Here is a 25,727-nt window from a genome sequence, read left to right as displayed (position 1 = left end):
TTTGTAGATTTCTCTCAAATACTGAAATAAATAGCTACTTTATTGTTATGGGTAGGCTGGTACAGTTTCTGTGTCAGGTGGTACAACCAATGTAAAACTAGATTTTTTTTATTAAACACCTTATAATGTATATTTATTAGGGCTGTCAATAGATTAAAAAAATTAATCTAGATTAATCGCATGATTTCATGAGTTAACTCGCGATTTATCGCAAATTAATCGCACATTTTTATCCGTTCTAAATTTACCCTAATTTAACACTTTTCAGGTTTTTAATACTCTGATCATATATACATATATAGATGCTTTATGCAAATGTATGTTAACAACAGCCTGTTTACATTTTTAACAGAACCATCAAGCCATTGTTTTGTATATGCATTTTCCTTTAAGAAGAATTTTCTTTTTCCATTTGTATTTGATGCTGCATCATTTGTGACATGTGCTGTCAAATTTAGTCGAAATTAGCAAATTTTCAAAAAAATAGTTGTTCATATTTTGACATTCTCTATTAAAACATAGAACAATGCATGATTTGGTGGAATATAACAAAATATGACAGAACTACACCTGGTTGAAGTTGAAAGAGTCAGCAAGGTTAAATTACCAGAAAAATTACCACATCCATACATTAAATTACCACGTCAATACCTTAAAATCACTGGTAAAACTAATAGATTTAGCACACACAAAGCAAAAACATCATCAATATATGTTAAACTTTTTTCTTTTGTTTGATTGACATTGTGACAGACTGCTTAAAATCTAAGTGATCTAATATAATGTTACACATCAGATATTGTTACCCAACAGTTAACCAAACAAGACATAACAGATTATAGATCCTACCTGCGTGAATTCTTATCAAAGCAGATATTTGTAAAACTTCAATTTTGTGTAGATGGCTATATATCCGGGTCGCGCACTTGCGCGTCTGTGTGCACGCGCTTCAGATGTCAGTCAGTCAGCGTGAGGAGATCGCTTTTGAGTCTTGTCGCTCTTAATAACTCTTTAACAATAATCAGGTACCGAACTTTATTTCTCTTAATCACTCTTTTAACATCAAGCAAGTCCTGCAGTCTATTTTCTAAGTCATGCATAAAAGCGAAACCAAAATGAATTGAGACGCATCTTTGCATTAGATTAAGCGTTAATCGGCGTTAATAAAATTAGTTGCGTTAAAATGAATTTGCGTTAAAGCGTTATTAACGCGTTAATTTTGACAGCCCTAATATTTATGAATTTGATATCACAGGCAAAAGCTTATACCAGCATCCAACTAGAAATCTGAGGTCAGGTGGTGCAACCAAAATAAACCTTTCATGTGTCGAGATTGTAAGAAGGATTAGCCCTGGCCATTACTAGCACTGCGGACCAGACCAGTCTTCAATTTATGGCACTTTACAGATTAACTGTAATGGCAGTGGTCCACTTCCTAGGTCAAGTACTTTGACCTCTGACCTCTCACCGATTTCATACAATAACCCTCATTTTGTCCCTCTTTGAGGACTCTATCCATTTTTCTCTTTGAAGAAGTCTTCTTCTCTCTCAGTTGTCAGTAAATGACAGTGCTGGCAGCAGTTATTTAAAGCCATTATGTGCCATTAGGGAGTTGAGAAAGTTGTGTGCATCAGCAACCTCCCAGTGGTTATCACAGTACAGTCACGAAGAGCCTGAAGCCGATGGGATATTCATGTCTCTTTACAATTGGACTTACAAGTGTCTATGATCAATCGGATTGCTGTCTAACTTGGCGTGCACGTTCCTTTTAATGTAAGGACTTACCAAGCCAACGCCAACGAAGTAATGCAGTCTGTGAGGTCGGCTTACATTGACCCCACTGAGGCAGTAACTAATTAAAAGGTCCCAATAAACTGTAGGTACAGATGGGTATAAAAAATACAAAGGTGTACTTGTACAACCCAGACTAACTCCAGATAGCAGTAGACCTTTACAAATGCACCATTGTAACACACGTCATGTCTCCGGAGGCACATCCCAAAAGAATTATGGGTGACAAATGGTGCCATTTCTTGTCATTCGTAGCGGTGGCAGATTGTTCGTCTGTCATGCACAAACCTGCGTTTGTGGAACATAATTCCTTTGTGAGCTGCTGTTATGTTTTGGACAGGAGATGCATTTGGAGTGAAAAAGGTCTCTGTGGTATTGAGAGGTTTAGATCAATTGGACTCTACAGATTTGAGTGGGGTGAAGGTCATGTTTCTTTTTCAGACATGTACTCAAAGCGACACATGGTTTGCTCCTAGAAATATAATAGGCTGTTGTGGAAAGATTTTGTTTTTTGTGCTGGGATTAGGGATGTTAATTTATGCAATTTCCCATATTCGATGATCGTTTAAATTTACGATCAATCAATCAAATAATTGTTTAAGGTGCAGTGTGTAAATTTTAGCGTTATCTAGTGGTGAGGTTGCGAATTGCAACAAACGACTTAGTCCACTGCTCACCCCTCGCTTTTGAAACACATAGAGAAGCTACGGTAGCAACCACCGGGCAAACATGTCATCGTCGGAGACAACTTAGTAAAAAAATGTGTCCGTTAAGGGCTTCTGTAGAAAAATGGTGGCACAAAATGGCGACTTCCACGTAAGGGGACCCTCTGTGTATGTAGATAAAAACGTCTCATTCTAAGGTAATAAACACATAACGGTTCATTATGAAAAGTCTTTATACACCCCTGATCATATAGTTTTGTATATTATTTTGCATTTCTGTCAAGAGATCCTTCTAAAAATTACCCACTGCACCTTTAACTGCAATAATGCAATACGCCTTTACAGCAGTGGCATGTAGCCAATGACATAAAAGTGTGCGTAAAAACGCGAATTAAAAGATTTTATTTTGTCTAAATAAAATGCTAGAGGGATTGTATAATGAGTCAATGTAGTTGGTGTTTGGATAAAATCATAAATTTAACTTTTCTCATAATGAAATATAATGACTAATAGACACAGTGTATAACTCTGCCTCACATAGACACTCTGCACAGTCGCATGAAAGTCTGTGCGTCCATGACATGTCAAAATTAAAGTTTTATTATCATTAAGTGTACTTTTTCTAGTTGTTTATCTCGCTTTCCGAGTCATTGATACACCGTTTGTTGTAATTATATCCAAGAAGGGCACTTTTCCCGTTGTCACCTCAGCTTAGACCTGCGGCGTACTTTCAGCAAGATGCTTATATTATGTAGATGGCAACCTTCCATTAGAAAACACGCAAAAGTCAACTTGGCTAGCATGTAGCGCCTCAGGCAGTCAATAATGATCAGTGATATATGTTGCGGGCGTTCAGAGTGTAACGACAGTCAGTTACAGTTTACAGTTTCTTGGTAGAATTTAAGATTAAATTTTAATCTGTTCATTAAAAACAGCTTCTGGTCTCCTACCCTGTGTTTGGCAGCCTTAGCAGCGTTGCTATGCTAATCTTCCCAGAAGAGGGTCTTTGCTTTCAGTGTCCTAACCGTATTTGCATTTTCTGTATCGGACCTTATCAGATCCACTGCGGATGGCATTTCGTTACATTGGCAGCCAGACTCATCTTGCATGGCGTTAAAAAGCCCAGGTGTGTGTTTGGCATTGAGCATCGTTGTGATCATGGCTAGTTTAACTTGTGCGCGCTCGCTTCATTTTTTTTCCTCTGGCTGTATGTGTTTGCACAGGCATCGCACACACGTGCATGATCTTGCTTATGCGACAATCATTACGTTTTATCGATTTAATTCTTATCGACAATGAATCAAGGATCGATTAATTAGCTGGGATACAAGATAGTTTGTACGAAGTCATACCAGTAAATAATCATGCCTTTTAAACATTGACCATGTTTACATGCACCCATTATGTGATTCTAGTGGGATTTTGGCAATACTGAGATTATACTTTACCTAATGTAAACAAAATAGTTTGATAAAAATAATGCGATTAACCTCATAATTGCAGCAAGTATAATCGTATTTAAACAGCACTAACTGAAGTGCGCGCGTGTTTTTGTCACGCACCTTTAGCGCAAATTCGTTTAAACTTGACATTAGGAAGTTTTCCCTGAACTCTGTCAACACGACTCACTGCGTTCATCCAGAAAAGCTCAAATAATGTGATAGCAGCGTATAAAAACATTACAGGCACTGTCATAATATTTCTGTCTTCATCACAACACTTAAGAAGAAAATACATCCATAAGAACGTATTTGTCATTTAACGTAAGTAAATGAAAACAGTGGACAGTATATGTGAGTTCATCATTGGGCTATGTGTGAATAATAAGCACAATCATTAGCGAATAATCAGAATAAAAAAATAAATTGATGTACATGTAAATGTAGTCATTGTTTTGTAGTATGTATAGCAAACCAAAGTTTCACCTCGAACACGCAGGTATTTAAGTTTACACTAAAAGCGGTTTGCAAAAAGTTGTCTGCTGTTTTTATTTGTTCAGAGAATGAGATTTATAGCATTGAAGATAGTTGAAAATGTTGAAACGAAGTGAACAAAGCATTCTCTTGGGGTCCACCTGTATATTTAGCTTTTCTCATCTCGTATGTTGTTCAGCTGTATATATTTTTAAACAGTTTTTATTTTCATCATTCGCTGTTTTAATAAAGGTGATTGTGACGTCTCACAAGGCTTTGAGTTGCATGTAAACATTGCTTTAACTTTGTAGAAAACACTGAGGTATGCATCATACAGTCATTCGTCCAGGCCTTTTCCAGAGTATGTTACTGTGTATCGACAATACACCAATAATGCAATATTTGTGGTTCAGTCATAACCAGGCCCAAACGGAAAACTCTGCAGTATAGCGCAGATTTCATTTTCATTGTAAGCCTTTAAAAAGAAATGATTTTAGATGCAATTTTGTAATATTTACAGCTTAAATTCTCTAATATATTTTTAAAACATTTATAATCATTCCTGCACTTTAAAAAAAAAAACTATTGCAGAAAAAGCAAAAAAAGTCTGCAGATTACGCCTGGCCCTGGTCACAACCCAAAAATAATTCATAGAGGCAACGTTCAGTGCTTTTCTACCGTGTAACTTTAATCTGATTAATAGACCCATTTCTGTGAATTATAGATCATGCTTAGAAGCAGTTCTAGCAAGCAGCCTGTTTTCACCGGAGCTTGAATGAGAAAATTTGATTACTATCATCATTTAACATCAGACCATGCAACATTATAAAGGGCACAGATGAGAGATCGATTAAGAGGTCAATAAATGGATGCATAAAGCTGAGCAATGCAACCAATCCATTTGATGTATATGACATTTCTCTGCATCGATGCTGAAATACAGTTGATTTAAAGTGTGTGTGCATTGAAAGACATTGTTGAAGTTAGGTTCATCTTCAAAAGGCATTTATTTGAAAGTCAACTAACCTAAAAACATATCTAGTGTTAAGATGATGATGGGTATATTTAATAATCGATGTTAATAATAGTCAAAAATACAGTGTATGGGTCAAAATAATAATTTTTATGGCAAAAATCATATGGATATTAAGTAAAGATCCGTGAAGATTTTTTATAAATTTCCTACCTTAAATATATCATAAATGTATTTTTCTTTAGTAATATACACTCACCTAAAGGATTATTAGGAACACCATACTAATACTGTGTTTGACCTCCTTCAGAACTGCCTTAATTCTACGTGGCATTGATTCAACAAGGTGCTGAAAGCATTCTTTAGAAATGTTGGCCCATATTGATAGGATAGCATCTTGCAGTTAATGGAGATTTGTGGGATGCACATCCAGGGCACAAAGCTCCTGTTCCACCACATCCCAAAGATGCTCTATTGGGTTGAGATCTGGTGACTGTGGGGGCCATTTTAGTACAGTGAACTCATTGTCATGTTCAAGAAACCAATTTTAAAAATGATTTGAGCTTTGTGAAGTATTATCCTGCTGGAAGTAGCCATCAGAAGATGGGTACATGGTGGTCATAAAGGGATGGACATGGTCAGAAACAATGCTCAGGTAGGCCGTGGCATTTAAACGATGCCCATTTGGCACTTAGGGACCTAAAGTGTGCCAAGAAAACATCCCCCACACCATTACACCACCACCACCAGCCTGCACAGTGGTAACAAGGCATGACGGATCCATGTTCTCATTCAGTTTACACCAAATTTTGACTCTACCATCTGAATGTCTCAACAGAAATCGAGACTCATCAGACCAGGCAACATTTTCCAGTCTTCAACTGTCCAATTTTGGTGAGATTGTGCAAATTGTAGCCTCTTTTTCCTATTTTTAGTGGAGATGAGTGGTATCCGGTGGGGTCTTTTGCTGTTGTAGCCCATCCGCCTCAAGGTTGTGCGTGTTGTGGCTTCACAAATGCTTTGCTGCATACCTCGGTTGTAACGAGTGGTTATTTCAGTCAAAGTTGCTCTTCTATCAGCTTGAATCAGTCGGCCTCAACTTGCTTAAATCACCTTTCTTTCCCATTCTGACATTCAGTTTGGAGTTCAGGAATTGTCTTGACCAGGACCACACCCCTAAATGCATTGAAGCAACTGCCATGTGATTGTTTGATTAGATAATTGCATTATTGAACAGGTGTTCCTAATAATCCTTTAGGTTAGTGTATGTTACTAAGTACTTCATTTGGACTTTAAAGGCGATTTTCTCAATTTTTTTTGCCCTCGCAGATTCTCAGTTTTTCAAATAGTTGTATCTCGGTCAAATATTGTCCTATCCCAACAAACCATACCTCAATAGAAAGCTTATTCGGCTTTCAGATGATGTATAAATGTCAGTTTCCTTGTGGTTCAAGGTCACAATCGACAGGAATGACTGGAAACTTCAGTCCAGGCAAAGCATAAGGCTGTGTGAATCAGAGGAACAAATGTACTTGTACCAGGAACTGTGTCATCTCCCTACGGATCAAATGGACACTAGCGGTCCAGGGCCCTGCATTTTGAAACATGATTTTTTTCAGTGCTTCACAAAAATGAAGATCTCTACTTTTAAACACGAGCATCTTCTTGAAAGAGTCTCTTATGAGGAGTACTGCAAATGCTATAGACAGGATGAAGTCTATAGAAGATCAATTAAAATTGAAGTTTTGTGTTTTGTGGCCACCTTTGCTAGTTTATAAAATAAAAAAGCAATTTTTAGATGATTTGAAGTGGCTTTAAATTTTATTTTCCTATTGTGCCCAGGAAATATATGTTTTATGTAAAATCTTTTATACAATGGTTGAATACAAGGGTTAATTGTCCTGGTCTCTGTGTGCCTTATTTTGATTGGTTGATCAGCATTTTTTTTTTTTGAACCACAAAACATGTGATGTCCATTCCTGTGGATGCACGGTCTTAAAGGGTTAAATACTTCTTTTCACAAGCTATATGTCAGTTTTGTTAAGTGCTCAAGAGATATTACATAAACACTGACATTTTATAAACCATTAAAACAGAGAATAATCCAAATTTACTCTTTTAAAAAACTTCAGTGGTTACATCTAAAAGAATGGCAACATATGGAAAATATAGTGGGTCTTTAATGGTGTTTATTTATAGTAGTGGAGTCACATGGTTAATCTCTGTGGCCTAGTTTTTGGGCTGGTACGAGGATAAAGCTCGTACCACAAATGAAAGACTGAGAATAACTAAATTCAACAGGATACACAGTAAAACTACTTATAAGGTTTGAATCAAACTGATGGAAGGGTTTTGCGATATTTCCTTTTGCGGTTGTACATGTGTGTACAAATGGCATCTTTAGGTTATTCATGTGTGGTCAACTTTAACCAAAATAGAAATTAATGCCTGGTTTCAGGACCTGCGGGTGTGATGGGATAAAAATAGACATGTGGTCACTGCTTTTAAAGAGGCCATACTGTATCCCGCTTTTTATCATGAATGTTGTACAGTACATAAAACTTAACTCATTGATTTTCACAAAGTTTCACAAAATGCCTCCAGGAAAATTTTCTTCTAAAAATATATAAACATACAAATATATCAAATGAAAGAAAAGACCCTCTGCTTTCATACAAACAATAAACAAACAAACAGTACGGGAAAAAAGATTTCATCACATCTTTATTTTTTCTCCGTTTATAAACTCTTAAACATGGGTATTTTTCTTAAAAAATACAAAAATTTGAGCAAAAAGCTGAAATAATTGCATTTTATCAAACGATTATCAAAACATACACGGAGTGTAAAATGAACAAATAATTTTTTGCTTTAGGTTTTTTATAAATTAAGAGCGCCATCTAGTGGGTTTTCACAGATTTACAGATTACTATAAAACTCATCAGGAACACATTTTTTCAGACAAATGTTTTCTCTTAATTGACGAGATAACTCGTCAATGGCGGGGAAAGAGTTAAGGACCAAATCTTTGGTCCTTTAAATTAAATAAACCCAAACATTTTAAGTGACTTCTCATTGAAAATGTTTATAATTTATAGTTGTTTTAACCCACAGTTGGGGGTTATTTCTATAGTTGGGTCAAATATGGACAAACACAACTATTGGGTAATGAATAACCTGAGACTATGGGTTGAAATTAATCCAGTTGTTGGGTTTGTCCATTTTTGACCCAACTATGTGTTAAAAAATTGTTAATCTGTAATATCGCGATTATCCACTAGATTACGCACTTACACAATTTATAAAAAATTGGTTGTGCATGTTTTGATAATCGTTCTGAATCTGATCTCTAACAAAATTCCTTCACAAAAATGCAACTATTTCAGGTTTTTGCTCGAAAATTTTTATTTAAAAATACCCATATTTAAGAGTTTATAAACAGAAGAAAAAATAAAGATATGATGAAATGTTTTTTTTTCCGTTTTGTTTGTTTGTTTATTGTTTGTTTGAAAGAAGAGGGTTTGTTCTTTCATTTAATATATTTGTATGTTTATATATTTATAGAATAATTTTTTTTCTGCCTGGAAGGCATTTTTGTAAAAATAACAAAAGTTTGTACTGTAATTTCTACATTTTTGGCAAAAGTATGCAGCAAACCTCACAGCAAATCAACACAATTTTTTGGATAATTTTATGTATATAATATTTAAACTGCTATAACAATTAAAAAAAAATATTTGTACTCCCAAACAAAAATGCCAGAGTTATATTAATTTAAAGGTGTTCATCACCTTTTTACCCCCCACTAAAAAAGGGCTGCGCTAGTTAAAGGGTTAATCAGTAGGCCTACTATTAAATAAAATGTAGTAAAGATGGGTTGACCTGCCACCTTTCAGCTGTGACTTTCGAAGTTATTCATGCGTTAAAAGATTTGCTGGACACCGATGCAATGAAACTTTCTTCTGAGAAAAGCCAATTGATTTCCCCTCTGTGCCTTTATTGTATTTCTGCAGGTTTCTATTGTGTGTGCAAATGTGGCATGTAACAGTATTGCGTCTCTTATCTTCTCGCATTGATTGCATTTAAAGAATTCGCAGAGGAAAAGAAAGGAATCAATTGCAAGAAATAAACAATAACTCCCAGTTCTCCTCTGTCTGATCGAATCTAATGTGTTCTGACAGACACCAAACAGGAGAAATAAAACACACTGGGTTAAGTCTAGCCTGCCGACTTATATGAACCTGCTGCTTGTATATGTTGGAATTGTTAATGGTGCATTGTGTAACTTTTAGGAGGATCTGTTGACAGAAATATAATAAAATATGCATAACTATATTGTCAGTTGGGGTGTAACGATACTCCGAAAACCTGCAATACACCACCCTCGGTATGTTTCACGATATTCTCATGGCATTTTGCGATGCCAAGCGTAGCGCATACAGTTAAAAAGTGAAATTATTGTTATTATTATTTTTATTAAGGTAAAAGTGAATCTAGTGTTCTTTAGTATTGCTGGTGTCATACCATGAATCCTGCCCTCACATCAAAGAAAACCGAACTGAAGAACCACGACTCCAAAACCTACATATAAACCGAACCGTGGCGTTGGTGTATCGCTAACCCTCTTATTATCAGTGTTGTATAAAGACCTAACATAATGAACTTTATTGATTTTATTAGCTTAGAATGAGACGATTTTATCTACATACACCGCGGGTCTCCTTACATGGAAGTTGCCGTCATGTTTCTACAGTAGCCATAAATGGACAAATTGATTTACAGAGCACGTTTCATCCCTACGTTGTCTCAGACGATGACATGTTTGTCTTTTCGCGCCTACTGTAGCTTCTCATTGCGGTTCGAAATTGAGGTTGGGTGCAATTCGCAATCTCACCACTAGGATGTTGCTTAAAAACCAAACTGTACTTTTAAGGCAATGATTTTTTTTAAAAATCAATTTTTCATGTTTCCAAAACAGTGTATTACATGAGATTGCTATAATCTACTCAACGCTAACAACTAGAGATTAATTAATGTTGTTTAGCTTATTTCTATAACATAAGACAAAACATTTAGATTTAAAGTTTATAAAAGCTAAAAAATTTAAATACATGGAAAAACTACTTGCTTTTTAGCATGTATATAGGTTATTAAATAGAAATGCAAACTAAATGTAAAATTTTGCTTCAACGTTTGATTTCACTCATATATTTCACATTGATTTCATTTTTTGGCATGACCTTGTCATAACTATTAACTCATTCCCTTCCAGCCTATTTTTAAAAGTTGCCCGCAAGCATTTTTTGTGATTTTTACAAAAGTTTCACAAAGTGCCTTCCAGGAAAAATTTCTATATAAACATACAAATCTATCAAATGAAATAAACAAACAATAAACAAACAAACAAAATGGGGAAAACATTTCATCCCATCTATATTTTTTCTCTGCTTATAACTCTTAAATATGAGTATTTTTCTTTAAAAATATTGTTTTTAGCAAAAAGCTGAAATAATTGCATTTTTGTGAAGGAATTGTGTTACTGTGGGTGCACACCGTCAAATTTGCGTCTACTGCGTCTAGTTTGCCGCTTGAACATTTTGAGTTCACGCGCTTCATTCGCGCGTGAAATTCTAGTCATCGAGACATTTATGAGGAAATTCGTGTCATGGGAGGGGCTTCTGGGACTCTTCCTGTAATCACCTCACTACTAGAGCAAGCTCCTGATTGGTTAACGCGGGATGTTTTTCCGCCAAAGTTCCAATTTTTCAATTCGCGCATTTGCCGCAGCAACGCCTCATTCGCTCCATTCGCGCGAACTAGACCCGCAAATGAGGCAAAATCGAGTCTAATGTGCCGCTTTAAACGTCTCATTCGCTCCGCGAGACCTCCAAACACGCATCAACGCATCTTCACATTATCTTAACATTGAAATCACTTGTGTTGATGCCTCTACCGCGACTGGTGTGAGCGCAGCATAAGAGATCAGATTCAGAATGTTAATCAAAACATACACAGAGTTTAAAATTATATAAATATGTTTTTTGCTTTTTGTTTTTTTTGGGGGTGGGGAATTGGGAAAGTTCATCATCTAGTGGATAATCGCGGTATTATAGATTAACACTAAAGAACACGTTTTTATACAAATGTTTTCTATTAATTGACTAGTTAACTCGTCAATGGTGGGGACAGAGTTAAAGATATCAAGGTTATATTTTCTCTTTACATCATGTAGAATGATTGTATGTAGAAAACAGTAAATCACAAAAAAAACTTTCACATGCAAAGTCACATTGAATACGGTAATAACCCTGTTTCAAAGTTTTAACATTGTGAAAGTTAGCATAGCATGACTGTTAATGGTTGCCTGTGCATTAGCATGCTAATTGATGCTAATCGCTCATAACACGCCCCATCAGAATTGAATGCCGTAAGCAAGATTTAAAACTACCCGCTGGAAAATGTTCCCATTTCTCCGCTTTAACTTTGGGCTATAACACCTCGAATGTTTTTAAGCTCATGTTTTGTTTTGACTCCACAGATTTTAGATGCTCGGTCGAGTGTGTGGGGCAGCGTGTGCCGGAAACATGTTTTATTAATGCAGAGCTCTTGGTGGATCAAAATCAGGCTGGTTTGGGCAGTTCAGCCCTGCTGAGGTCAGATAGCGGCGAAGTATAAATTTTAAAATGCTGCGAAAGTCGGAAAAATTACTGTTTTTGTGCAAAGCTATATATTTTTTACTGTATTTTTAACTAAGGCTCCTGCTGAAGAGATCGGCATGTTGTGTTTTGGATGCTGGACCCAGCATGGGATGCCAAGGCTTTGAAACTGTAACCTCCTGAAGTACAAGATACTCATCATTTATAGTAGATAAATAGAAAGCAACATTACAAGCTAGTATAAAAATGAAAACCGTAGTTCAGCAAGTACAGCCTGTTCCTATAGTAAAATGTTTTTAATATATTATTATACAGCATCATTTATTTTTTATAATCAAAGCAGTTTTTGTCTAGAAACAAAAGAATGAGGATGTGAGTTTGTTTTTGTTAGGGAAAACATTAAATACACCAAATACAAATATTAAGTGTTCCTGTAGCTCAATCTGTAAAGCATTGCATTAGCAACACAAAGGCCATGTTTTTCGATTCCCAGGGATAATGATTAAATGTTAACTTTGTAATGCACTTTGGATAAAATAAAATAAAAAAATACAAATATACACCATTAGACACACACACACCTCCAAGACATCTGTTTAAGAGCATCTCATCTAGACCATTACATTATATTTTAGGAAAATATGTTTGATTATCGCCGCAACTCATTTATATGTAAATGTGACGAATAAACAGTGCTATAACAGGCTACATTGCTACTTGTTGGAAAGAATACCTTGGTAATAGAAAAGCTGTTTCATTTCAAAAGTAGTTAAGCTGCTGTTAGGGCACTCACACTATCCAAACCAAACCGCGCTCGGGCGCGTTTGACCCTCAAAGCCCGGTTTGGTTAATCACACCCTGGCCGGGTTGCAGAGGTGGGCTGGAGCACAGTTCAGTTGGGCTCAGGCGTGAAAGGCTATAGTGTAAGCGCAATCGCACCTGAGCGCGATTCAAAAGGAGAGATGTCAATTGCGCGACCACTCACCTTCAACTGCTTTCTTAAAAACCTTCTGATGCGCGCAGCAGGGTTACGTGAATGTCCGAGCTGCACACATGACAGACCAAGTAAGTAATATGATGGCTGTCTGTCATCGCAGACCAAACAACTCGGAATTGAAAAAACACATACTTAACATTAAGATGAGTTCCAGTGTTAAGAGAGCGCTTTACTTCCTGCTTTATTCAAAACAATCACATCCTTATGACAAAAGCACACCCGTGCTCGGACCGATAAAAGTACAAGGTGAGTGCGTGCATCTGGGGGAGTGGGGGGGGCAATCGTGCTGGGGCATGGTTTGGTTTGATTTGGATAATGTGAGTGCATCCATACACTACTACAAAAAATCATTGGTTACTTCCTTGCTAAAAAAAGCTGGTTGGCTGGTTTTAGCTGGTCTTCCACACTGCAAAAAAATACGTTCTTATTTAGTATTTTTGTCCTGTTTTCTGTAAAAATATCTAAAATTTCTTAAATTAAGATGCTTTTTTTATTAGCAAAACGCCCCAAGAAAATAAGTCTAGTTTTTAGACCAAAAATAAAAATTTAAGTGATTTTGTGCATTAAAAAAGTAAAAAAAAAAACTGCCAATGGGGTAAGCAAATTTTTCTTGTATTTTTCTTGAGTTTAGTGTTTAAGAAAAATTTTCAAGATTTTTTGCTTACCCCATTGGCAGATTTTTTTTGCTTGTTTTATGCACAAAATCACTTAAATTAGATATTTTTGCTCTTAAAACTAGATTTATTTTCTTAGGACGTTTTGCTCATCAAGAAAAATCATCTTCATTTAAGAATTTTTAGATATTCTTACTGAAAACAAGACAAAAATACTAAGAAATGTTTTTCTTGAAAATAATTTTTTGCAGTGTAGGTGGTCCTCCCAGCCTGACAAAGCTGGTCTAGCTGGTGAGTCAGTTGGTTTTCCAACCTGACCAGCTAAAAAGGTGACCAAAACCCTTTTAAAAACAGCCTTCTACACTTACTTGTTATTCTTACCTTTTAATTTACTAGCTTAACCAGCAAGAATTCTTAGAAGAAAACTACCACCTGATGCTGGTTGACCAGCTACACACTGTAAAAAAACATCTGTAGAAATTACAATGTTATTGCAGCTGGGTGGCCAGTAATTTACCGTAGATTTAAATTTATGTTATTTACTGGCAAGAGTTTGTTCAAAGTTAAATACATTTTAAATATTAACAAGTCTTTATCTTTACAAAATAAAAGAACCAGAAATCATCATCAACCTTTTTCTGTTTTTTGCTTCAGATTTTGTTTCCCAGAATGTTTTGCTTGATGCTGTTTTTTAGATTTACTCTGTAAAGACAAAGACTTGTAAATGTTAAATGTTCATTTAACTTTGAACAAAATGTTGCCAGTAAATAACATAAATTTAAATCTACGGTAAGTTACCGGCAACCCAGCTGCAATTTCTACAGATTTTTTTTACTGTGCACTGAAAAAAAATGACTTTCTTACTTAAGATTTTTTGTCTTGTTTTCAGTACAAATATCAAAAAAATCTTAAATCAAGATGTATTTTCTTGATGAGCAAAATGACCCAAGAAAATAAGTCTAGTTTTTAGACAAAAAAAATTATCAAATTTAAGTGAATTTGTGCTTAAAACAGGCAAAAAAAATCTGCCAATGGGGTAAGCAAAAAATCTTGAACTTAAAGTAAATTCAAAAAATATTTTCTTAACCCATTGGCAATTGTTTTGCTTGTTTTAAGCACAAATTCACTTAAATTGAATTACTTTTTTGTCTAAAAACTAGACTCATCTTCTTGTGTCATTTTGCTCATCGAGAAAATACATCTTGATTTAAGATTTTTTAGATATTTTTACTGAAAACAAGACAAAAATACTAAGTAAGAAAATATTTTTTGCAATGTATGCATGTTTTACTAGTAAACATCATGGCTGAAAAAAAAACAGATTAGCACCAGTCCTAACTAGCATAAACCTGACTGGATAGAAGTTAATGCTGATTTGAGCTATTTAAGTGTTTTATTTTGTTAAGCGCAGTTTTTTTTGGGTTGCCTGTTTTGACTTTATTTCTGTATTGTTCTCGCTCTTCTGTCCTTTTCACAGTTTAAAGGTCAAGCAAATCTGCACGTGTTTGAAGACTGGTGTGGATCCTCAGTCTCTCAGCTCAGGAAGAACCTGCATTTTCCTCTTTATCCTCACGTAAGTGTATTGTATTGTATTGTATTGGCAGATATACATCTGAATAATTTGCTATGAATATCGGTCCAACTCTACAAAATATACTACAGATTTACAGGAAACAGTGCTATGAGATTATTATAGGGGCAACACTGCTGTAGGTTTACTTAAAGATTAAGCATCTATTTAGTTTCTATGATTCATGAAATAAGTAAATTTGTCTAAATTACACGGTGAGCGGAAAGAGAAAATTGTGAAATAATTATGAGTTACAGCCCAGCGTGTTTTGGTCTCTAAAACATGTAAGGAAATATGTAATTATACATTACTGTTGTGGACATTCAGGGAAAAATACAATAATTGTACTAAGGGGGTGAATATTCATAGGTATGAGTATGAGAGAGCTTTCTAAAACAAAACGCTACATAAAGTGAGGAAAATAACAATTTGAACACTTTTGGAAGTTGTCCCACTTAGAAATCATGGAGGGGTCTGAAATTGTCATTGTAGGTGCATGTCCACTGTGAGAGACATAATCAAAAAAAAATCAAGAAATCACAATGTATGAATTTTTAACTATTTATTTATATGATACAGCTGCAAATAAGTATTTGAACACCTGAGAAAGTCAATGTTAATATTTGGTACCTTTGTTTGCAATTAGAGAGGTCAAACGTTACCTGCAGTTTTTCACCAGGTTTGCACACACTCCAGGAGGGATTTTGGCCCACTCCTCTACACAGATCTTCTCTAGATCAGTCAGGTTTCTGGCCTGTCGCTGAGAAACACAGAGTTTGAGCTCCTTCCAAAGATTCTCTATAGGGTTTAGGTCTGGAGACTGGCTAGGCCACGCCAGAACCTTGATATGCTACAGAGCCACTCCTTGGTTATCCTAGCTGTGTGCTTCGAGTCATTATCATGTTGGAAGACCCAGCCTCAACCCCTCTTCAATGCTCTAACTGAGGGAAGGAGGTTGTTCCCCAAAATCTCGCAATGCATGGTCATCCTCTCCTTAATACAGGGCAGTCGCCCTGTCCCATGTGCAGAAAAACATCCCCAAAGCATGATGCTACCACCCCCATGCTTCACATTAGGGATGGTGTTCTTGGGATGGTACTCATCATTCTTCTTCCTCCAAACACGTTTAGTGATATTATGACCAAAAAGTTATATTTTGGTCTCATCTGACCACATGACTTTCTCCCATGACTCCTCTGGATCATCCAAATGGTCATTGCAAATTTAAGACGGGCCTGGACATGTGCTGGTTTAAGCAGGGGAACCTTCCGTACCATGCATGATTTCAAACCATGACGTCTTAGTGTATTACCAACAGTAACCTTGGAAATGGTGGTCCCAGCTCTTTTCAGGTCATTGACCAGTTCCTCCCGTGTAGTTCTGAGCTGATTTCTCACCTTTCTTAGGATCATTGAGACCCCACGAGGTGAGATCTTGCATGGAGCTCTAGTCCGAGGAAGACTGACAGTCATGTTTAGCTTCTTCCATTTTCAAATGATTGCTCCAACAGTGGACCTTTTTTCACCAAGCTGCTTGGCAATTTCCCTGTAGCCCTTTCCAGCCTTGTGGAGGTGTTCAATTTTGTCTCTAGTGTCTTTGGACAGTTCTTTGGTCTTGGCCATGTTAGTAGTTGGATTCTTACTGATTTACTGACAGGTGCATCTAATTTAGGATAATAAATGAAGTGGAGGTGGACATTTTAAAAGCAGACTAACAGGTCTTTGAGGGTCAGAATTCTAGCTCATAGACAAGTGATTAAATACTTATTTGCAGCTGTATCATACAAAGAACATTGTATAGTACATGGTGATTTCTGGATTTTTTTAGATTATGTCTCTCACCCCTCCATGATTTCTGAGTGGGAGAACTTGCAAAATAGCAGGATAAGCAAATACTTATTTTCCTCACTGTATATTTTTATCATATATGGGTGGTTTCCTGGACAGAGATTAGCTTAAGCCAGGACTAGGCCTTAGTTTAATTAAGAAATATAACTAGTTTTAACAAACATGTCTTTTTAATCTATGACTAGTCTAATCCCTGTACGGGAAACCGCCCCATACAGTATAAGTTATTAAACAGTACCCATTGATACATCAATCAAAAAGTTAGCATACTCTAGTCAAGCACAACTGAAGGCATAAGTTATAGTGAACTATCTTTAAGATTTCATTATAATCCAAATAAATGAAGCTCTACTCTCACACTGTTAAACAGGAAACACATTTATGTCTGTTAAGTGCATGTGGATTTTATATTTATCTTTTTCTTTTTATATCTGCCTTTTTAGACGAGAACAACGGTAAAGAAGTTAGCCGTGGCACCGAAGTGGAAAAATTATGGCCTGAGAATATTTGGGTACCTTCTCCCTTACAAAGATGGTAAATCTTTAATCTGCTAAAAACAATTCAGTTCTGAGATTTACATACTTGACAAAACTTTCAATTTACATTTACAACATTTAAAAGTTAATTTCTGTGATGTAGTTTGAATTAAAACCCAAAAATCATTTACTCCATTTGTTACAAACTTGTATAAATTTCTTCTTCTGCTGAACACAAATGAAAATATTTTGATAAATGTTTGTAATCAAGCAGATCTGGAGCACCATTGACTTCAGTAGTGGGAAAAATAATACTATGGGAGTGAATGGTGCCCCAGATCTGTTTGATTACAAACATTGCTCAAAATATCTTAATTTGTGTTCATCAAAAAAAAAAAAAAAACTTAATATAAGTTTGGAACAACTTGAGGGTCAGTAAATGATGACAGAGTTTAAATATTTGGGTGAACTATCCCTTTAAGAGCTCTGATAGGTAGTTGGAAGGGGGAGGAGTTAAAAATAAAACCCTTTTGTGTTATTGTTTACAATGCGTGGAATGGTGCGCTGTGATTGGTTGAGGGATTTATTGCATTTTGCAGAGAAGGAAGACTGCCGTTTGTTGCAGTTCGAAAAAAGGGAGAAAAGATGACAGAATAACACGGCGGGTGTTGGATTTTGCGCAAAATGAAGAATTTACTTTTTAATACTGACCTGATACAATACTGATTTTGGCGGTAACTCTTTAAAAAAAAATTGCGCTTATCGTGTTTTGTAACCATACTCTTCATTTACTCTCACCAATTGCATAACGTGCACTGATAAATAATGTATCATAAGAATGTGTGTGAAAAACAGTCAGATTTGCTGTTGATTAATGTTGAATCGATTGGACTTCATACTTCTCTGTGTGTTGTTGTTTATTTAGGGGACTTTCAGTTCGCTGTGTCTTCTGATGATAACTCAGAGTTCTGGTTGAGCTCAGATGAAAATCCTCTTAATGCCCGTCTGCTGGCCTATGTGGGAAAGGTGAGTTTGATTAAGAGCCTTTTAGCTGTATACGTAAACATTTTCTGACATTTTGTGAGCCTGAAACGCTATTTTTTGGGGGTCCCACAGTGGATAAATCTGTACATGACACCCTTGCGGTTTAGTGTGTACAGCCAATCCGTATATTTAGTGATAGGATGATGTCATCACCCCACGTCTCGACCCTAGTTAGACACCGCTATATCACATAACAGCAACAACAATAATGGCGGTCTACATGTTTGTGTTCGTGCTGCAGAAGGTAGTGAGCCTATTAGCTTTACTAAAGCAAAACTTTCTGCTCCTTTGCTACACTGGTGAGCAACAAACGATTATGGACATCAACAAAGTTTGTGCGCATGCTTCAAGTCGTCTTCTCCGTTTTTATCTCTGTGGCGCAATTACAGCACCACATACTGGTCTGGCATGTAAACTACAGGTCTGGCATTGATTTGAGTCGGTTTCAGTGGTTTTGTGTGTACGCAGATGTTTCTTGAGACTGCACTGGTTTACTGACTTTTTTTAAAATGAGGAAAAAGCTAATAGTTTTGTAATGTCTACAGAATGTGTGTAAATGTTGTTTTATTTAAAGGTGCCAAAGAATGCATTTAAATTATATGTAAAATTATTCTCAATGTCAATTTACAACTCTAGAATTTTCCCTTAGAATAAAATAGTCTATTTTACCTTATGTGAAAGAGTCATGAATAATAATGTTGAGCTTTGCTCTGATTGGCTATTTCTCAGAGCAGCTCCTTCAGTAGCTCTGCGTGTTTGTAAACAGACCTTACACTGCAAAAGGTGACTTTCTCACTTGGCATTTTTGTCTTGTTTCAGTAGAAATATCTGGGGGTTCTTGGATTAGGATGCTTTTTCTTGATGAGCAAAGTGACCTAAGTAAATAAGTCTAGTTTATGACAGGTAATATGCAATTTAAGTGAAGTTGTCCTTAAAACAAGCAAAAATATCTGCCAATGGGGTGAGAAAAAAAATTGTGAAATAAGATTTCTTTTTTCTTAAACACTTAATTCAAGAAAAAATTTCTCACCCCATTGGCAGTAATTTTTGCTTGTTTTAAGCACAAATTCACTTAAATTGTATATTTTTTGTCTAAAAACTAGTATTATTTTCTTAGGTCATTTTGCTCATCAAGAAAATACATCTTGATTTAAGACTTTTTAGATATTTCTACTGAAAACAAGACAAAAATACTAAGTAAGAAAGTCATTTTTTGCAGTGTATATGTTTGAATCTGTATCAGAACAAAAATACATAATTTGAGGAATAATCAATTGTTTGGAGAATGTTAATGGACGTTTCTGAGTGATAAGTTTGGGGTTTTTTTTCAGTATGGACCTGCAAAACGTAACTGTAACGTCAATAGTAGAACTTCAGCCTAAATGCTAGCATATAGCATTAACTAGCATATAGCGCTAACTCGGCAGTCACCACTGCAAAAAATGGATTTCTTATTTAGTATTTTTGTCTTGTTTTCAGTAAAAATATCTAAAAAATTTTCAATTAAGATGTATTTTCTTGATGAGCAAAATAACCCAGGAAAATAAGTCTAGTTTTTAGACCAAAAATATAAAGTAAATTAGTGCTTAAAAATCTGCCTGTGGTATAAGAATTTTTTTATGAAAGTTTTTGTCATAAACACTTAATTCAAGAAAAATTCCATTGGCAGATTTTTTTGCTTGTTTTAAGCACTAATTTCGCCAAAGTTTATATTTTTGGTCTAAGAACTACACTTATTTTCCTAGGTCATTTTGCTCATCAAGAACATACATCTTAATTTAAGAATTTTTAGATATTTTTACTGAAAACAAGACAAAAATACTAAGTAAGAAAGTCATTTTTTGCAGTGCAACTTGCATTGTAACAGGTATAATTTTGGGACGTTCATCTTGTTGAGATTGGTCTGTTTTCGATCGGTCATTTGCATGCACAAGGTTTACATAAGAAGGAGGAAACAATCACATTTGAGCCTCACGATATGTCATTACCATGTACAGAGCTTGTATTATTCATCTATACCTAGATAAATACAGTTTTACATTATACGGTAACTTTATGTGCTTCACTTTTGGCTACTGTAGTTTTATTTTTACAACCCCATATGTCTCCAAGAGCTTTTCATTTAAAAGCTGTAAAAATTTTCCTCGACTTTCAATTGCTTTCAACATTTTCACTCAAGGCCTTTTTACTGCCGAATTATCATGAGGTAGAGATTATCTCATAACGGCAGGGGAAACTCTTTTAAAGTTTCTTTTCAATATTACTTTCATATTACACTTCTAGTTTGCAGTATTGGGTATTAATAGTGTGCACACTACACAAAATTTCTGTTTTCATTGAATACTTGGCTTATTGTATTCTCAATTGTAAGTCGTTTGGATAAAAGCGTCACTAAATGAATCCAGTCTTGTCGGGGAAATGTCTTATAAATTATAATAAACAATAATGTAGTTAATCATCTAATATAGACTTATAGCAGGCATTGATGACAATTTCCTCACTCGGAGGACCATGGTGGTACTAGATTTTATTCATATTTAAATGTATTCCCCAGAGGTGTTTATCTTTAGATCTATAAGAGGGCACAGGCTTTGTAAAACACAATTAGCACCTCGGCCAGATACCTGCGAGAGTGTTTAGGGGATTTGTGGTTTACTGGGGTATCGATTACGTCTGGCTGAGAAAGGGCTCGACTTGCCAAGGACTCGATATCCTGGCACAGAGACGCGGGATCGATTGAAACAAAGAGACACAAAGGCGTCTCTTTGTCTGTGAGGAATCACCGCGTATCCGCTATTCCAAGTGACTTATTGTGTAGGATCCTTGTCGGATCTTTTTCAGGAACCTAAAGGTGGGGAAATCCACCCTTAAAATTGGGAATTGTCTTTTAGACTTCGACTTTTATAAAGAAACATCTCATCCCATGCAAGTGGCATGCAACTTTTAGTTTTGAATTATCTTCCTGACAAATAGACAATCAAGTGATGGGAACAAAAAGAAATTAGATGGCAATAAATCTTTTCACAATAATAGCAGTAACTGCATCTCTACACGCCTTTATTTGCTGTTTGACTTAGTGTCAAAGAAAGACAAAATTAGTTTTTTCAATGTAATTCTGGGCTTGAGGAAAGTTCATGTATCATAAAAATAGCCTGAGTGTAAAGAAGAAAGGATAAAAATGAAAGCAACTCTTTGCCATCTATCAAACAGAAATATTGTATCTCTTCACTCAAAGATGAGTAAAAGTAGCAGGTTGTTTATAGCTCTTGCATTTTCATGGAAAACTGTTGCTATATGTGCCGGCGTTACTGTGGGTTCACGCCCGACGCGAGTTGAACGATTTGCGCAAGTAGATTACATACAAAGTCAATGCAAAGATGCAATCAGACCCGTCCACGCGTGGATTGATGCGAATGACGCGATATGGGCAGCGCGTCATCGCCCAAGTTGAAAATATTCAACTCGAGCGAAACATTCGCATGACATGAAGTTAAATCCCGCGAGTAATCTAGAGCGAGTAACGCGATGCCCTGCGTTTGGTGTGTACGTAGCATTAGGGAAGTTGCTACCTAAAAATTTTGCAATAAAATATTTTAATCTATTGACAGCCCTAATATATAGTTACAGTAGGAAATTTACAAAATATCTTCATGACCCATACAATGCATTATTGGCTGTTGTTACAAATATACCCACGCTACTTTTGTGGTCCAGGGTCACATATGTGCAATTAAGTTGTTGATGCTAAGCGGCACACTTCATGAAATCACACTCTTCACCTTTAACCGTAGACCGCATTGCTCAATCTTGTTTGCTCTGTGTTCAGTTAGCTGGTGGATGTTCTGGTATTCATGCAGAAAGATGAGTCAACCGTATAAATTAAAATATTCTTGTGTTGTAGCTCTAATGTGATTCCTCGCACTGCTTCAGTGGGGAAACTTCAGTGTAGTAACGGCGTTGGGCTTATTTTTACCGCCTTGTCTTGTTTGATACATCTTTCCCTAGCAGAGTTTTTTTAACAAGCTGTGATATTTATCGTGCTGAAGTGCGTCGAAGCTTGCACTCCAGCAAAAAGTTATTTCCTCGTACCCTAGCCTTTGAAAGTTTTCCTGCAGTATCCTTTGAGTGGAAATGTAGCTTTTGCCATAGGAGACGAATGTCGAGCCTCGCACACACAAACACATCTTTATCCTCCAACCCTCCCTACATGAGAACGCAAGTTATTAGAGTCACGTGTGTCCTGGTCACAAAGGTGTGTGTGATAGTAAACATGCTCATTTTTGCAAAAGAGGTGTTTGTGCGTTTGTGTGTGTGAAGAATGAAAGACGTCTTTGAGAGCAACATGGATCCACAAGGCATTATGATTCATTACAGCGATGTGAGAGCAAGAGAGACTCCGCACATGACAATTAAAGTGAGGCATGCTGGGATGAAGCGCTGGAGATTTTATTCTAGATCACTGCGGCGAGAGCTCTCATTACTTACTGAGGTTTGTTTTGGAAATCAGTGCACCGCTGGCCCTGCGGGTCCAGGCAGAGTTTGGGATTTTGCAGAACGGGTACATAGTCAGCTGTCTAATAAAGGCAGCTTTATACTTTAGTAAGTGACTGATATGAAACACTATATAGTCGACATCTCGGGACCCAACTCACAATAAAGTTTGCCATTAGCATTATGCAAGCATAAAAGGATGTCCTCAACCCAAATAATTAGTGAAATTTTGTATTTATTTTTGACTGTGTTTTTGAGTGTTAATCATATCTGACATCAGCTTCATGGAAAGATTATTATTCAAATCATTATAAATCATAGAAAAGATGGATGACGCCCGTTCGCTCTCTTTCATTGGTGGAAATTGAAGCCGTCAGTGTCCCGATACGGCGCTGACATCTTGGGTCTTGAGTCTGCGCACACTGCAAAAAATTATTTTCAAGAAAAAAATTATTTGTCTTGATTTCAGTAAAATATCTAAAACTTCTTAAATGAAGATGCTTTTTCTTGATGAGCAAAACAACCCAAGAAAATAAGTCTAGTTTTTAGACCAAAAATATCAAATTTAAGCTAATTTGTGCATAAACAAGCAAAATAATTTGCCAATTGGGTAAGCAAAAAATCTTCAACATTTTTCTCAAACACTAAATTCAAGAAAAATTTGCTTACCCCATTGGCAGATTTTTTTGCTTGTTTTATGCACAAAATCACTTAAATTTGATATTTTTGGTCTAAAAACTATAGACTCTTTTTCTTGGGTCGTTTTGCTAATCAAGAACAAGCATCTCAATTTAACAATTTTTAGATATTTTTACCGAAAACAAGACCAAAATACCAAGATTTTTTTTTCCTTGAAATTAATTTTTTGCAGTGTATGGCTGGGATTACACACCCAAAATTTTCCACTGCGATGTCTGTGGTGCTGAATTCAAGATCAGATCTGCTTATTTGCGATCACATGTTGCGCCTTTGTTATTTAATTTGCGCTATTTAGTAAATAACATGCAGATATTACCACTCCCATTCGCGCTTTTTGGAATTGCGTTCTCACGCTGCTTTGTCCCGTTTAGTAAATCAAGCCCTTAGTTTGTTTTTGTTGAGAAAAGAGTTGAATCACTTAAAGTAGTAGGTATACCTTTAACTAGTCATTTTAATGGGTTTGGGTTCATGAGAACTGTGCCAAACATGCTAAGGGTTGATTTTTTGAAAGCTTTTAAGATAACTTGTAAAGTATAAATTGCAAAATGCAATAAAAAAAATGCTCCACGCAAGTGGTATTAACATGATTCAAGTTTGAAATGTGTGTTTGTTGTGTGTTTTAGCTGGGATCTGAGTGGACGGCACCTGGAGAGTTTACGAAGTTCAGATCCCAGACGTCCAAGTCTGTGCAGTAAGTACATATAATATAAAATGATTCATGCAGTGCCTGATTCTGATTGGTCAACAGCTATGTTTTATTTACAATAAATCACAGCAGCACCCAACGTTTCTGTGTATCACTGCTCATCACTTTTACACTGAAAAAATCACTTTCTTGCTTAGTATTTTTGTCTTGTTTTCTGTAGAAATATCAAAAAATTCTTAAATTAAGATGCTTTTTCTTGATGAGCAAAATGACCTAAGTAAATAAGTTTAGTTTAAAGACAAATAATATACAATTTAAGTGAAATTGTCCTTAAAACAAGCAAAATTATCTGCCAATGGGGTGAGAAAAAAAATGGTGGAATAAGATTTCTTTTTTTAAACACTTAATTCAATTAAAATTTTCTCACCCCATTTGCAGATATTTTTGCTTGTTTTAAGCACAAATTCACTTAAATTGTATATTTTTTGTTTAAAAACTAGTATTATTTTCTTAGGTCATTTTTCTCATCAAGAAAATAGAAGAAAGACTTTTAGTAATTTTACTTCATAAAATGATAAAAAATTTGCATTGCTTTAATATTGCATTTGATAAAAACCCAAGAAAATAAGTCTAGTTTCTAGACCAAAAATATCAAATTTAAGTGATTTTTGCATAAAACAAACAAAAAAATCTGCCAAATGGGGTAAGCAAATTTTTCTTGAATTTAGTGTTTAAGAAAAATGTTCAAGATTTTTTTGCTTACCCCATTGGCAGATTTTTATGCTTGTTTTAAGCACAAATTCACTTAAATTGTATTTGAAGAGTTTGGTTCCAAAACGCAATAAATCCATTTTGACAAATTTTGGTAAAAACGTGTTTTCTATACCAAGAAAGTGACAAGATGAAAACAACTTTTTTCTGTTACAAACTTTCACATAGCATCTTTAGGTTATAAAAACATAAAAAATTCAAATCCATAAGTTGATTTTCAAAGATTTATTATAAAAACGGATTATTTCTTCCACAAAATGCAATAAATCCATGACAAGTTTTTATTCAAAATGCTATAAATCTATTGAATCAATAGCCTATATAAATGTGCATTCATCTTTGCCATGTTATATTCATTTAGTTGACTAGTTGTACACACTAATTAAAAATATAAACATTAATGTTATTAATCAAAACACTTACTTTGTCATATTAAGAACCCTGTCATTGCGGTTACTTGACGTCTTCGCTTAACGTCTTTCACAGAGATCAGCTGTAAAATGTTTTTGGTCCTGCTCGATTTTCGTTGACTTTGAGTAAAATTATGTAAAGTTTTTCATAAGATCCTCTGGGG

The 25,727-nt window shown here is 35.6% G+C and overlaps 1 protein-coding gene across 1 annotated transcript in view; it reads left to right on the top strand.

The window, feature by feature from the left end:
• Positions 1–25,727, top strand: part of LOC129433393 (N-acetyl-beta-glucosaminyl-glycoprotein 4-beta-N-acetylgalactosaminyltransferase 1) — a 163,588-nt gene that overhangs the window by 78,609 nt on the left and 59,252 nt on the right. Inside the window, exons 5-8 of the mRNA XM_073868892.1 lie at positions 15,087–15,182; positions 17,470–17,560; positions 18,428–18,528; positions 24,360–24,427. Coding sequence (XP_073724993.1) covers positions 15,087–15,182; positions 17,470–17,560; positions 18,428–18,528; positions 24,360–24,427 — 356 coding nt within the window. The remainder of the gene's footprint in view (positions 1–15,086; positions 15,183–17,469; positions 17,561–18,427; positions 18,529–24,359; positions 24,428–25,727) is intronic.

Source organism: Misgurnus anguillicaudatus, chromosome 6 (genome assembly GCF_027580225.2).
Source record: "Misgurnus anguillicaudatus chromosome 6, ASM2758022v2, whole genome shotgun sequence".
In the NCBI taxonomy this organism is placed as follows: domain Eukaryota; kingdom Metazoa; phylum Chordata; class Actinopteri; order Cypriniformes; family Cobitidae; genus Misgurnus; species Misgurnus anguillicaudatus.
The sequence above is the reverse complement of the archived record's forward strand: the minus strand, read 5'-3'. Positions and strand labels throughout refer to the sequence as shown.